Genomic DNA, 11,396 nt, shown 5'->3' with positions numbered 1-11,396 from the left:
TACTAAAATGGTTATGGAAAAAAACGAAGGAGTCGCACTCGCTCATCCCTTGCAAGGAGAGGAGGTCGTCATTACTGGTAAGTGAGTTGAGGTGGTGATCAGACTGATGATGTTTAATGCAAAGGAATGGCTGGACGTTTTCCCGAGTCGGACGACATCTACCAGTACAGGAGCAACATCTACAATAAAGTTGACATGATCACCAGTGATAATCGACGCTGGTTACCGACCAACCCCGAGATACCCCATCGTATTGGTAAAATTAATCATCTCGACAAGCTGGATGCTGGTCACTTTGGTATGGCATGGACCTGTGGCTGGGCGTAGGTCTCATCGTGAGTGTTGCAGATTTGCATTACCACGAAGCCAATCAGATGGATCCCATGGTCAAGATTGCCTTGGAGAAGGCGTACGAGGCGATTATTGATGCTGGTTACAACAAGAACGAGATGGACGGTGCGAACTGTGGTGTCTTCATAGGGTGCTGCTTTTCGGAAAGCGAGGAGGCGGTGCATATGGCGACTAACATCAGTCCGAACTTTTCACTGACAGGGTATGTGATCATTCCCATTACGTTGCTTATATTATTTTCCATATGCATTTGAATTGATTTGATTTGAAAACGCCCTGTAGAAATTTCATTTCAGCATAGGCCATTACTAAAACAATAGATCTCCTGTCGCTCAGACTCCGCTACCTTACCTTTTCTGTTTCTTAAAACCAAGCCCAACTTCAATTCTGCAAGAATGCAAGGCTTAGAAGTCTCAAGACCTTATCCCTCAAATCTGCAAAACTTCAGCAATTTTAAAGTTAATGAAAGGGATAAAAACTCAACCATTATCAGAGATAAAAGGCATTTGAGGTGAGGTCCCAGACCGAATTTAGTTCATTTACTGGAATGGTTACCAATCTTCCGCAGTATGGAAATGTCCAAAAGACCCTTACAACTTGGGTTGTGGCAGCCGACAAAAGCGCTAATTAAATGTCTTTAACCTTTTTACTGGTTTTGCCGGTTTGTTTATAATATTAGCACAACTTTGACTAGTAATCTGTCTTTTAACGAAACTTGCCATTCCAAATATAGCGCAACGCAATGTTTTGCACCTTGAACCTTAACGCTTTCGGGGTAATAAATTATTTAAGTGTGAGCAGAATAATCCAATAATGCACCGCTGACGTACCAATATTAATTGTACACTTTTGCCGTTTATTGTGCTTATAAATTCTATACACTGGAATGCTTCTTGTAAAATAAAATTGAAATGCGTGCCACAGCTGAGCTAAATACCGTATTTGTGGACGGATCTTTACGAAATCTTAAAAGAAGTTGCACCTTGAAAATGGAACATGCATGCAAATGTCAAAACGTGTATTACTTATGGGCACATCTAACTTTCTTACTTGTGTTTGAACTGTAGCGTTAGGGTTGTAGATCCAAGGAGCCATAAGCCTTCTATCTAGCTTAGCGGTTAAGCGTTAGGCTTTATATTTAATTTCGAGCATTATGCCGGTCGAATTAGGTTTTCCTGTAGTTTTCCTAATTCGTAAGGTAAATATCGGCGTAGTAGAGAACAACTTAAGACCATCTGCAGGGGCACCTCAAAAAAATCATTATATGGGTCACTCTGTACAGAGAGAGAGAATAAATAAATAAATAATTATTTCGTTCAGGCTTTTCCCTGAACTGGAAGTGGCAGAGGCGTCAAAACACCCCCATCCTCCGATAGGTAATTTTGAGGGTTATTGCAATCAATTGTTCAATGGACGCTCAATTCTTGCTGGTAAGGCTTTCTGCCTCTTGGTTTTGGACGCGTCCATGATAGAGACCAAGCTTGTGTCTGGGTTCTGCTTTCGATATGAAACTTGGATGAAAAAATAACATATGAAACATGCTGCGGTGTTGCCGTTTGCAACTTCTGCAAGAATGTGCATGTAGCGCTTTAGACACTTGAAGCGTAACTAATTTTTCTTGGCAATTTGCCAAAGTTCCATTGTGGACAGTTTACCAAACTTCTTGCAGGGTAGCAGAATGTGGTGTGGTGTGCTCGTGCTCAACATTTGCACGTCCGGTGTGGGTTGTTGCCCTTGACGAAGTTAGTAGGAATAATGCAAAAAATCGCAATTGAATCTCTCCGTACTTGATGTGATATACTAATGCATCCTTCTCCGTTAGGGCTTCTCAATCGATGACCGCGCAACGAATGAGTCACTACCTCAATCTGCGAGGGCCTTCGCACACTGTTGACACGGCGTGCAGCAGCTCACTTTACGCTTTGGAGCACGCGTACCGAGCCATTCGGACTGGTCGATGCGACAGCGCGTTGGTTGGCGGACTCAGTTTGTGTCTAAACCCCATGACATCCCTGCAGTTTGCTCGGTACGTGATGGAGGATGTGAAAGTATCTGGTAACCGCGTTGTTGCAGGCTAGGTGTTCTGAGTGCTGACGGGATGTGCAAGCCGTTTGATGAAGACGCGAAGGGTTACGCGCGCTCTGAGACCGTTTCCGTTGTCTTCCTACAGAAGGCTAAGGATGCTCGACGAATTTACGCACAGGTAACAACCTTCCTTCGTCCGCTTGGGTCTAGTTCTCTCTTGCAGTTGCTGCACACAAAAACAAACAGCGACGGCTACAAGGAGCAAGGGATCACGTTCCCGTCGAGCGAAATGCAAAAGGTCCTCTTAGACGAGACGTACGAGGAATGCCGACTAGATCCCGCCGTAATCGACTTCGTCGAAGCGCACGCCACCGGCACCAGGGTCGGCGATCCCGAAGAAACGGCCGCGATGGAGCAAGTCTTCTGTACCAACCGTGTCAGACCACTAATTGTCGGATCCATCAAGTCCTATCTTGGTCATCCGGAGGGAGCGAGTGGAATGTGCTCGCTTGTCAAGGTTCTGATCGGAATGGAGGACGACTGCATTTTGCCAAACATTCACTACGACAAACCGCGGCAGAGCATAAAGGCTTTGGTCGATGGTAGAATGGTGGTCCCTCTGGACAGAACGCCGTTGCCGAAAAACGGTTCGGGGGTGGTTGCGATTAACTGCTTCGGCTTTGGCGGGTCGAATGCGCACGTTATCCTTAAGAAGTTCGAGCAACGAAAGGTCAATGGAGGACTGCCCGAAGATGACTTACCGCGACTGATGTGCGTAAGTGGTCGCGTGCCGGAATCGCTCAATGCCATCTTTGATGACATTGGTGGACGTAAACTGGACGCTGAGTATTGCAGGTTACTTCAAGAGGCATTCAAGTACGTATCCTTTTCAATTTCACCTCACCAAAATGTAGTATGATCTTTGACCTCACTTCTCTTCAAATATGCGGTTTAAAAAAGCAATACGCTATTACAACACGAATTCTCCTAGCCTATGCAAATATTTGCAAATGTTGTAGGTGCACCAAATTTGAGCACCCATACCGTGGGTACATCATCCACTCCAAGGCTGGCGAGCTGAAACGGAGCTCGACGAGATTCAATAGTAAGAGTCGCGTATGTCTGCTCTTTCCAAGGCCAACCTTAGAGCTCCTGGACATCGGCAGTGGACTCTTCAAATTTTCAACGTTTTCCGCGACCGTACAGAGGTAAGTCGATAATCGCAAGACCGCAACCTCAACCTCACCTTACAGAATCGCCTCACTACTACCGCCCCAAGTTGATGTGATCAAGATAATAAAAAATTGCGAATGTAAAGACGGACGAGAGTTAGTGCTTGCGAGTTTAGCCATTCAGCTCGCCGTCGCCGAGCTGCTCAAGAAGTTGAATTTATCGTTAGACTACACGGCGGGGATGTCCATCGGGGAGTTGTCCGCCAATTACGCAAACGAGAAGATCAATCTCGAGCAGGCAATCGCGGTCGGGTACGAAATTTCTCGACTGGTGAGCGATGACCTACGTCTCGATTACGCCTTAAGTACCAAAAGCTCGGTGCTGTTGAGCCGGCTACAAAAAGTGATACCCAATCCGGAAGGGATAATTCACAGTCTCCTAAATCCTAAACCTTTGGAAGCGCGCGTATTGGAAAGAAAACACTATCCCCGGTTGGCGCTTGTCGTGCTGGGTTCCCAACAGATACGGCTGAACGGTTTCACCTCCTTGAACATTTCAGGCTCGGATGCAGTTACCTCATTTCTGGACGTGGTGGGAAGGTGAGTAGCGACGATAGCGCGATCTTCTCCTACAGAGATCTCTTGCAGTATTTACATGCTGGGCCACAATCTCAATGTGGAAACTCTGTACCCGCCAGTCAAGTGGCCGGTTAGTTGTAGAACGCCCATGATCTCGCCGCTAATAAAGTGGAACTACAACATAGATTGGCTTGCAGATTTTCACTCAGTCTTCAAGAAGGTCTTGCATGCGGGCAGTCAAGTTATTGCTTTGGTTAATAAGGAGATTGACTGGTCTATCCTACCAGGTCACGTCATTGATGGTAAGTCAAGAAACTTCTTTATCAGGTCCCCCCTGGGTCGCTTTCTGAAAGGAGTGCTTCCGACTATCCTTGGCACCCTCCTCATTGCCGTCACAGGGAAAAACGCCTGATAAATCGCATCGATGACATCAGACGTAAGTTGGAACGGATTACACAATACATACAAGGAACTCGTTCTTCAAAACTAAACAATCACACCACACGAGAACAAAATACAAACTATAACGAACATAGAGATGCACAAAAACTATGGACACTACTGATAACAACATTTTATAACAAGAACAAAAAGGGTGTACCAAGTATTCCAGAGGCTGTAAAGAGCAACTCATTATAGACACTGTAATACTTGAACAATTCAGACATAACAAACGAAACGTACACCTTGCATACATTGATTACAAAAAAGCATTCGATTCAGTACCACACTATTGAATACAACAAATGATTATTGCAGATTTAACATACAAATAATGTAAAACATTTTATTTCATACTGCTCTTTTTTCTATTAAAATGCCATACAATTTATCATTATTTATCATTAGAATGTTGTACGCATTCAAATGAGAGCAAAAGTTGATCACTTGATGTGTTTGATCTGACAGTAGTTGGACACATTAATATATGTATAGGTTTCTTACACCGTGGTTTATATGGATGTCAGTTGCTAGGCAACATTTCCAGTCTGGTAAAAGTTTTCAGTCTGGTAAAATACGATTTACCAGACTCAAATGGGTCTGGGAAAGCGGCGATTACTAGATAGTATGAAATAAATTGTATTTTATTTCATACTGTCCGCTATACAGTACATTACATCATTTATTTGAGTCCGGAGAGTGACCTATTACATCACGAGGCCGGAAAGTGTTGCGTAGCAACTGATAATTTTCTGACAAGAACAAACGTCAAATTTATTTAAGACGATAGCTACCTATTTACACTATTCGAATGCTTTTAAGAATTAATAGTACTATTAATTATACAATGAGAATTATTACTAATTTTAATAGTGGCCCTCGTAGTGGCCTCACCCCCCGTCGCTGGGGACTGTGATGATGGAAGTTCAAAAAGTTTACTCCATCGCACTCATTAATGACTGTAAATACGCGTCTACAGTGTGTTTTTGTGTGCTTCGATTATACAATTCTTCCCGTCGACAGCTACCAGGAATTCCTATCATAATTGCTACTACCTGATGAAACCGAAATTAAAAAGTTGTACAGTTAAGGCGTCATCTAACATTTACTAAAAGGTAATCCTTTGTAGGCGCCTCGTTCATGAATTTGTGTACATCTTCTCCGGAAAAAACTTCAGATTTATTTGGCTGATATCCCATGGATTTTTTAGAAATGCTGTCAACTTGCTTCGCCTTTTCATTTATCATGGTTTTGCACATTGAATACTTTAACCACAATGTAGAACTAGAGAACTTTTCGGCTTAGAAGATGTTTTATTAGTTTAAAGATTGGCTTGTTAGTCCTAATTATTTTCATACCGCATCCAAAATAACTATTACCAGACTGAAAATTTTTACCAGACTGGAAATGTTGCCTAGCAAAATTAACTGATATCCAGGTATATTGATGTGTCAAACAACTGTCAGATCAAACAAATGAAGTGATCGACTTTTGCTTTCATTTGAATGCGTACAACATTCTAATCAAAAATTGTATGGCATTTTAAATAAAAAATAGAGCAGTATGAATTAAAATGTTTTACATCATTTGTATGTTAAATCAGTTAAAGTTACTCGTTTCGAAATTCCTGCATCAGCTACGCTTCGGCAGTAAACATCTCACTCGTTGATTTAGCATACTCATATGTAAATAACTATATTTTTAATTACTATCATTTACTTTACGGGCATCTCCTCATGTTATCCCACATTAATAATAAATTGTCTCACATGGACAGGTGCTCCTCTCCTTCCTCTACTTCATTGGAATTCTAGATCCAAAACCAAGTTTGAAGTTGCACGTGTTTAGGTATGACGATAATGCCCGCAATCGGATACCTCTTCATGATCTGGGAGACGTACTGTAAAATTATGAACGTTCCAATGAACGTTTCTCGGGTGCGTTTCAACAATGTGCGATTCCATAAAGCCGTCCACATGACCAAATTATCGGAAATGAGTTTCAAGGTCACCATCGGCAGAGGAACCAACCGATTTGAGGTAAATTGTGTCTGGACCAACCCCCCTACATAGTACACTTTAGATCGGAGACATCGACGAAGTGATCGTCTCCGGAAGCATACGCACTCTCTCAGACACGGACGAATTCATTGACCTCGCTTTGTCACCTGAAGATGACAGGGGAATCTCCTTCGCAACAAAAGATATTTACAAAGAGCTACGCCTGCGGGGTTACAACTACTCGTAAGTGACTTGGCGAAGGTGATGGTTTGTATTGAATTCTTCTAGGGGAGCGTTTCGCGCGCAGGAAACAGCCCATATAACGGGATTGATCAGCTGGATCAAATGGGACCGTAACTGGATCGCATTTATCGATAACATGCTGCAGACGAAACTTCTCGGAGAAGATACCCGAAGTCTGTACGTCCCCACGTTCATCGGCCAGTTGAAGATTGACGCCATGAAGCACTTCGAGTACGTTAAGCAGTTGGACAACCCATCTCTACTGCCTGTGTACAATCACCGCGAGGCGGATGCCATCAGGTGAGTTAGGCAAACTCTTCGCTGTGATTTTAATTAGTGGAGTAGTTGTGGGGGCGTCGAGTTGCGGAACCTTTACGCGACGCCAATTCAGCGCCGTAAGGTGACCGCCGAGCCGGTCCTGGAGACGCACAAGTTCGTGCCGTTTAACACCGAGCTGCCCATGCAATCTGCTGTGCGCGTCCTGGTGCAGATCTTCCTTGAGAACACACTCTCGCTGAAGGTTAAGATCGTGGAGGTCGCGCAAACTGACGCGATATCTCCAATTCTGCAAGAGGCTTTGAATGATCAGCCGCTGGTTAAGACTGAAGTTACAATTTTGGGCGATGAAAGCTTGAGTGTTCCAAACATGAAGGTCCATAACAAGGCGTTGTCCACCGAAAAGCAGTGCGCGATAGTCATCCTCGAGGGGGCATCAGGTAACCTTGAACTACTCCAGGAGGCTGAAGGCGTCCTCAAGGAGAACGGCATTATTATCTCAAGGGAGGGAGATTATCTTTCTCCAAATTTCCCTGGCCTCGCGCTTCTGGCGCAAATAAAAACTGAAACGGAAACGCTAGTGTTGCTGAGGAAGGTTGTGAGCTACCCAAAAGAGCACGTGATCATGGCTAAGTTTGATGGTACAACTTACGACTGGTTGTCCAAACTTCAGAGTGCCATGCGAAATGAAACCAAAACGTTGGTTGTTGTTGAAAATGAGCCCTTAAGCGGCGTACTTGGATTTGTCAATTGTCTCAGGCGCGAACCTGGGGGGATGAACTTGAAATGCGTGTTCGTTCAGGACGAGGACGTTAAATTTAACCTCTCCGATCCACTCTTCAGCGAACAGCTAAGCAAAGACTTGGCGATTAACGTGTTGAAGGACGGCGCTTGGGGTAGCTATCGCCATCTGCCGCTGGAGCGCTTGAGGGAGGTTGAAAGGCAGCACGTCTTCTGTAACCAGAACGTCGTTGGAAACATGTCGACGCTCAGTTGGGTCGAAGGGTTACTCTCTCATGACAACGCTAAGGAACCCGAACGGACGGTCAAGGTTTGTACAAAGGTTCCACCAGGTGGTGGTTTAACGACTTGTCTAGGTATACGCCAGTTCCATCAACTTCATGAATGTTATGCTGGCTTCCGGTCGTGTTCCTTCGGAGGCGTACACAAAGGATCGGCTTGCTTTAGCCACAGCGCAAGGTGTTGAGTACGCTGGGATTGATGCAAAGTAAATTCTCTTAGTGAGTGAACCTGATGTAACGGGTAATTGTAGGGGCGAGAGGGTAATGGGAATTGTACGGTTGGGGGCTATGGCCAGTTCCGTTGTCCCCGACGGTATTATGACCTGGAGGATACCGGACGAGTGGACTCTGACGCAGTCTGCCAGTGTTGCGATTACCTACTCGACGGTGTTGTGCAGTTTCTTCGTGGTAAGTGTCGGCGTAGCCCTTTCGTCGTTTAGTAGCACGGTTTTAGAGCGCCCATCTCAAACCGGGACAAAGTCTTCTGATTCACTCCGGTGCTGGAGGCGTAGGGCAGGCCGCCATCCACATAGCCTTGTTTTGCAAGTGCCAAATATTTACGACTGTCGGTACCGAGGAAAAGAGGAAGTTCATCATGGAAACATTCCCAGAAATACCAGGTGAGCAAGTAAACTAATCCACACGAACTTATTCGGTCCCTAGCTAGCCACATCGGCAACTCTCGTGATACCTCCTTCGTGCAGATGGTTTTAAAACACACGAAAGGTCGAGGGGTCGACTTGGTTCTAAACTCCCTGGCCGAGGAAAAATTGAAAGCGACTCTTCAGTGCCTTGCACCGAAAGGATACTTCGTCGAAATAGGCAAATACGACTTAGTCAATAGCAACAAATTTGCTCTTTCTGTACTAAGGAAGGGGAGTAGTTATGCCGGTTGCATGTTGGACATGTACTTCAGAGACGCCCACAATCAAAAACACAAACTAAAACAAATCCTGGATCAGTTCTTAAAACAAGGGGCGGTTAAACCCTTGAACATTACCACCTTCAACATGGACCACGTGGAAGAAGCCTACCGTTACATGGCGGCAGGTAAACACATAGGAAAAGTTGTCGTCAAGGTACGCGATGAAAACCAGCAATCGCTCGATCTATTCAAGGCTCTCCCAAGGTATAGTTTCTATTCAAAGGATCGCTAGTGACCGACCATTCCAGATTCTCCTGCGACCCTTCCATGACGTACATCATTTTAGGAGGCTTGGGAGGGTTTGGACTAGAACTGGTTGATTGGTTGATCCTAAGAGGTGCCCGAAAGTTAGTTTTAGTATCTCGAAATGGTGTCCGAAATGGTTACGCAGCGTCCAGAATTAGGTGAGCCCAATTAGGTTTATCCCTTCACAAACATCTTCCCGTAGAGTTTGGAAAATGTACGAGGCTACCATAAGGGTGTCCACAGAGGACGTCACCATCGAAGAAGGTTGCGCGCGACTGTTAGAGAGCTCGGAGAAGCTTGCGCCTGTAGCCGGGATCTTCAATTTGGCGGTAGTTCTTCAGGACGACCTCTTCGAGAACCAGAAGGAGGAGAACTTCGTGAACACGCTCTCGCCGAAGGCCCGTGCGACGCAGCACCTAGATATCCTAAGTCGGCAGCTCTGCCCCCGCCTACAGTAAGCTACCCCAACCCGGTACTTCGCACTGTACTAACCGCCCCTTAGGCACTTCGTTGTCTTCTCGTCGGTCTCGTGCGGAAGGGGCAATACAGGCCAGACCACTTACGGCATGGCCAACTCCATCATGGAAAGGATATGCGAGAAACGGAAACGGGAGGGCTACCCAGGTTTGGCAATACAGTGGGGGGCAATCGGAGAGGTGCGCCTTTCGTCACCGTCCAGAATTCTTCACGTACTATTTTAGGTCGGCCTGGTTGCGGAAATGCAGGAGCAGCACAAAGAGATTGTTATCAGTGGCACATTGCAACAGCGTGTGGCATCCTGTCTGAGCACCTTGGAAATCTTCCTCCTGCAAAACGAGCCCATCGTAGCAAGTATGGTAGTGGCGGAAAAAAAGAACGTCGCGGAAGGCGCCGAAAGCGTCATCACCGTGATCAAAGGCATCATGGGTACGTTTACTTGAACTAGCACCCTCAACTACCTTGCTTTGTTCAGGAATAACCGATTTGAAAACGATCAGCGAGCACGCCTCTTTAGCCGAAATAGGCATGGACTCCATGGCCGCCGTTGAAATAAAGCAGATCCTCGAACGCGACTGTGAAGTCTTCCTAAGCCCCAAGGAACTCCGAACCCTCACTTTCGCCAAACTAAAAGCGCGGTTATCCAAAGAAGCATCCGACCCCGTAGCTTCAAGCCTACCCCCACGCAATAACATCTTCATCGCCCACTTCCGCACGGAGGAGGAATCAAAAATACCATTAAAACAACTGGAAAGTTTAGCTAAAAAAGAAGATGATGCGCCATTGGCGATCTTTCTGCCGGGAATTGAAGGAGTAGCCGAAACCATGGAGTCCTTGGCTAACAAGCTGAAGGCCCATGTAGAATGCCTCCAGTACACAAACGCCGCTGGTGATTTCCGCTTGGAATCCTTCGCTAAATCACTATCAAAAGTAATTATTTCCATCATTTCTTCTTTTCTAATCGGATTTTAGCTAATACCCCACGTCGAAAATCACTTCAACCTCGTAGCATATTCGTATGGTTGTGTGGTCGCGTTAGAGCTCGCTTCCATTTTAGAAGTCCGTGGATTGATCGGAAAAGTGGTTTTAATCGACGGCGCGCCGGAGATGCTAAAGAAACTCATAAAGGTGCAGTACCCGTCGGAACACGAACCGGAGGCCTCATTGGAGACGGCCGTACTGTTTAACTTAATCACCTCATACGTACCCATGGAGGCAACAATAGGGCACAGGGTAAACTTTTCCTCAATCCACACACCATTTCATCGATTTTTCTTAGGAAACTGTCCGCCAGTTGCAAACGTTGGAAGAACGCGTCGAGTACCTACTGGAAGCGATACCAGAAGGAATTCCGCATTCGAAAGAGTACCAAAGGCGGGTGGCCATCGCCATCTGCGAGAAAACGAAATCCGTGTACAACTACGAGGCGAAATTTCCAAAGCTGAAGTCGGAGGTGACGCTAATCAACCCGAACGAATCGCCCTTCGTCAACTACGACGAGGACTACGGACTGCAGAAGTTGTGCGAAAAACCTGTTCAGGTTCATACGGTCGAAGGAACCCACATGACGATCGTGGAAAATCCCGAACTTGCCGACTATATCAATAAGATAATCAACAATTAAAGAGTAATAGTTAAA

The 11,396-nt window shown here is 45.5% G+C and overlaps 1 protein-coding gene across 1 annotated transcript; it reads left to right on the top strand.

Moving 5' to 3' along the window:
- Positions 1 to 11,396, top strand: LOC116160978 (fatty acid synthase-like). Its single transcript, XM_031474136.1, has 24 exons — positions 1 to 77; positions 125 to 298; positions 349 to 553; positions 2,174 to 2,377; positions 2,425 to 2,554; positions 2,600 to 3,252; positions 3,396 to 3,584; positions 3,630 to 4,148; positions 4,197 to 4,429; positions 6,417 to 6,607; positions 6,651 to 6,811; positions 6,857 to 7,111; positions 7,157 to 8,138; positions 8,185 to 8,315; positions 8,361 to 8,517; positions 8,564 to 8,729; positions 8,773 to 9,238; positions 9,283 to 9,438; positions 9,483 to 9,734; positions 9,783 to 9,936; positions 9,982 to 10,186; positions 10,233 to 10,687; positions 10,730 to 10,990; positions 11,037 to 11,396. The coding sequence occupies exons 1-24, from the start codon at positions 8 to 10 to the stop codon at positions 11,379 to 11,381; spliced, it is 6,714 nt and encodes a 2,237-aa protein (XP_031329996.1). The 5' UTR covers positions 1 to 7; the 3' UTR covers positions 11,382 to 11,396.

Source organism: Photinus pyralis, unplaced genomic scaffold, assembly GCF_008802855.1.
Source record: "Photinus pyralis isolate 1611_PpyrPB1 unplaced genomic scaffold, Ppyr1.3 Ppyr1.4_LG10, whole genome shotgun sequence".
NCBI classification, from domain to species: Eukaryota; Metazoa; Arthropoda; class Insecta; order Coleoptera; family Lampyridae; genus Photinus; species Photinus pyralis.
This window is presented reverse-complemented; position numbering and strand designations above follow the sequence as displayed.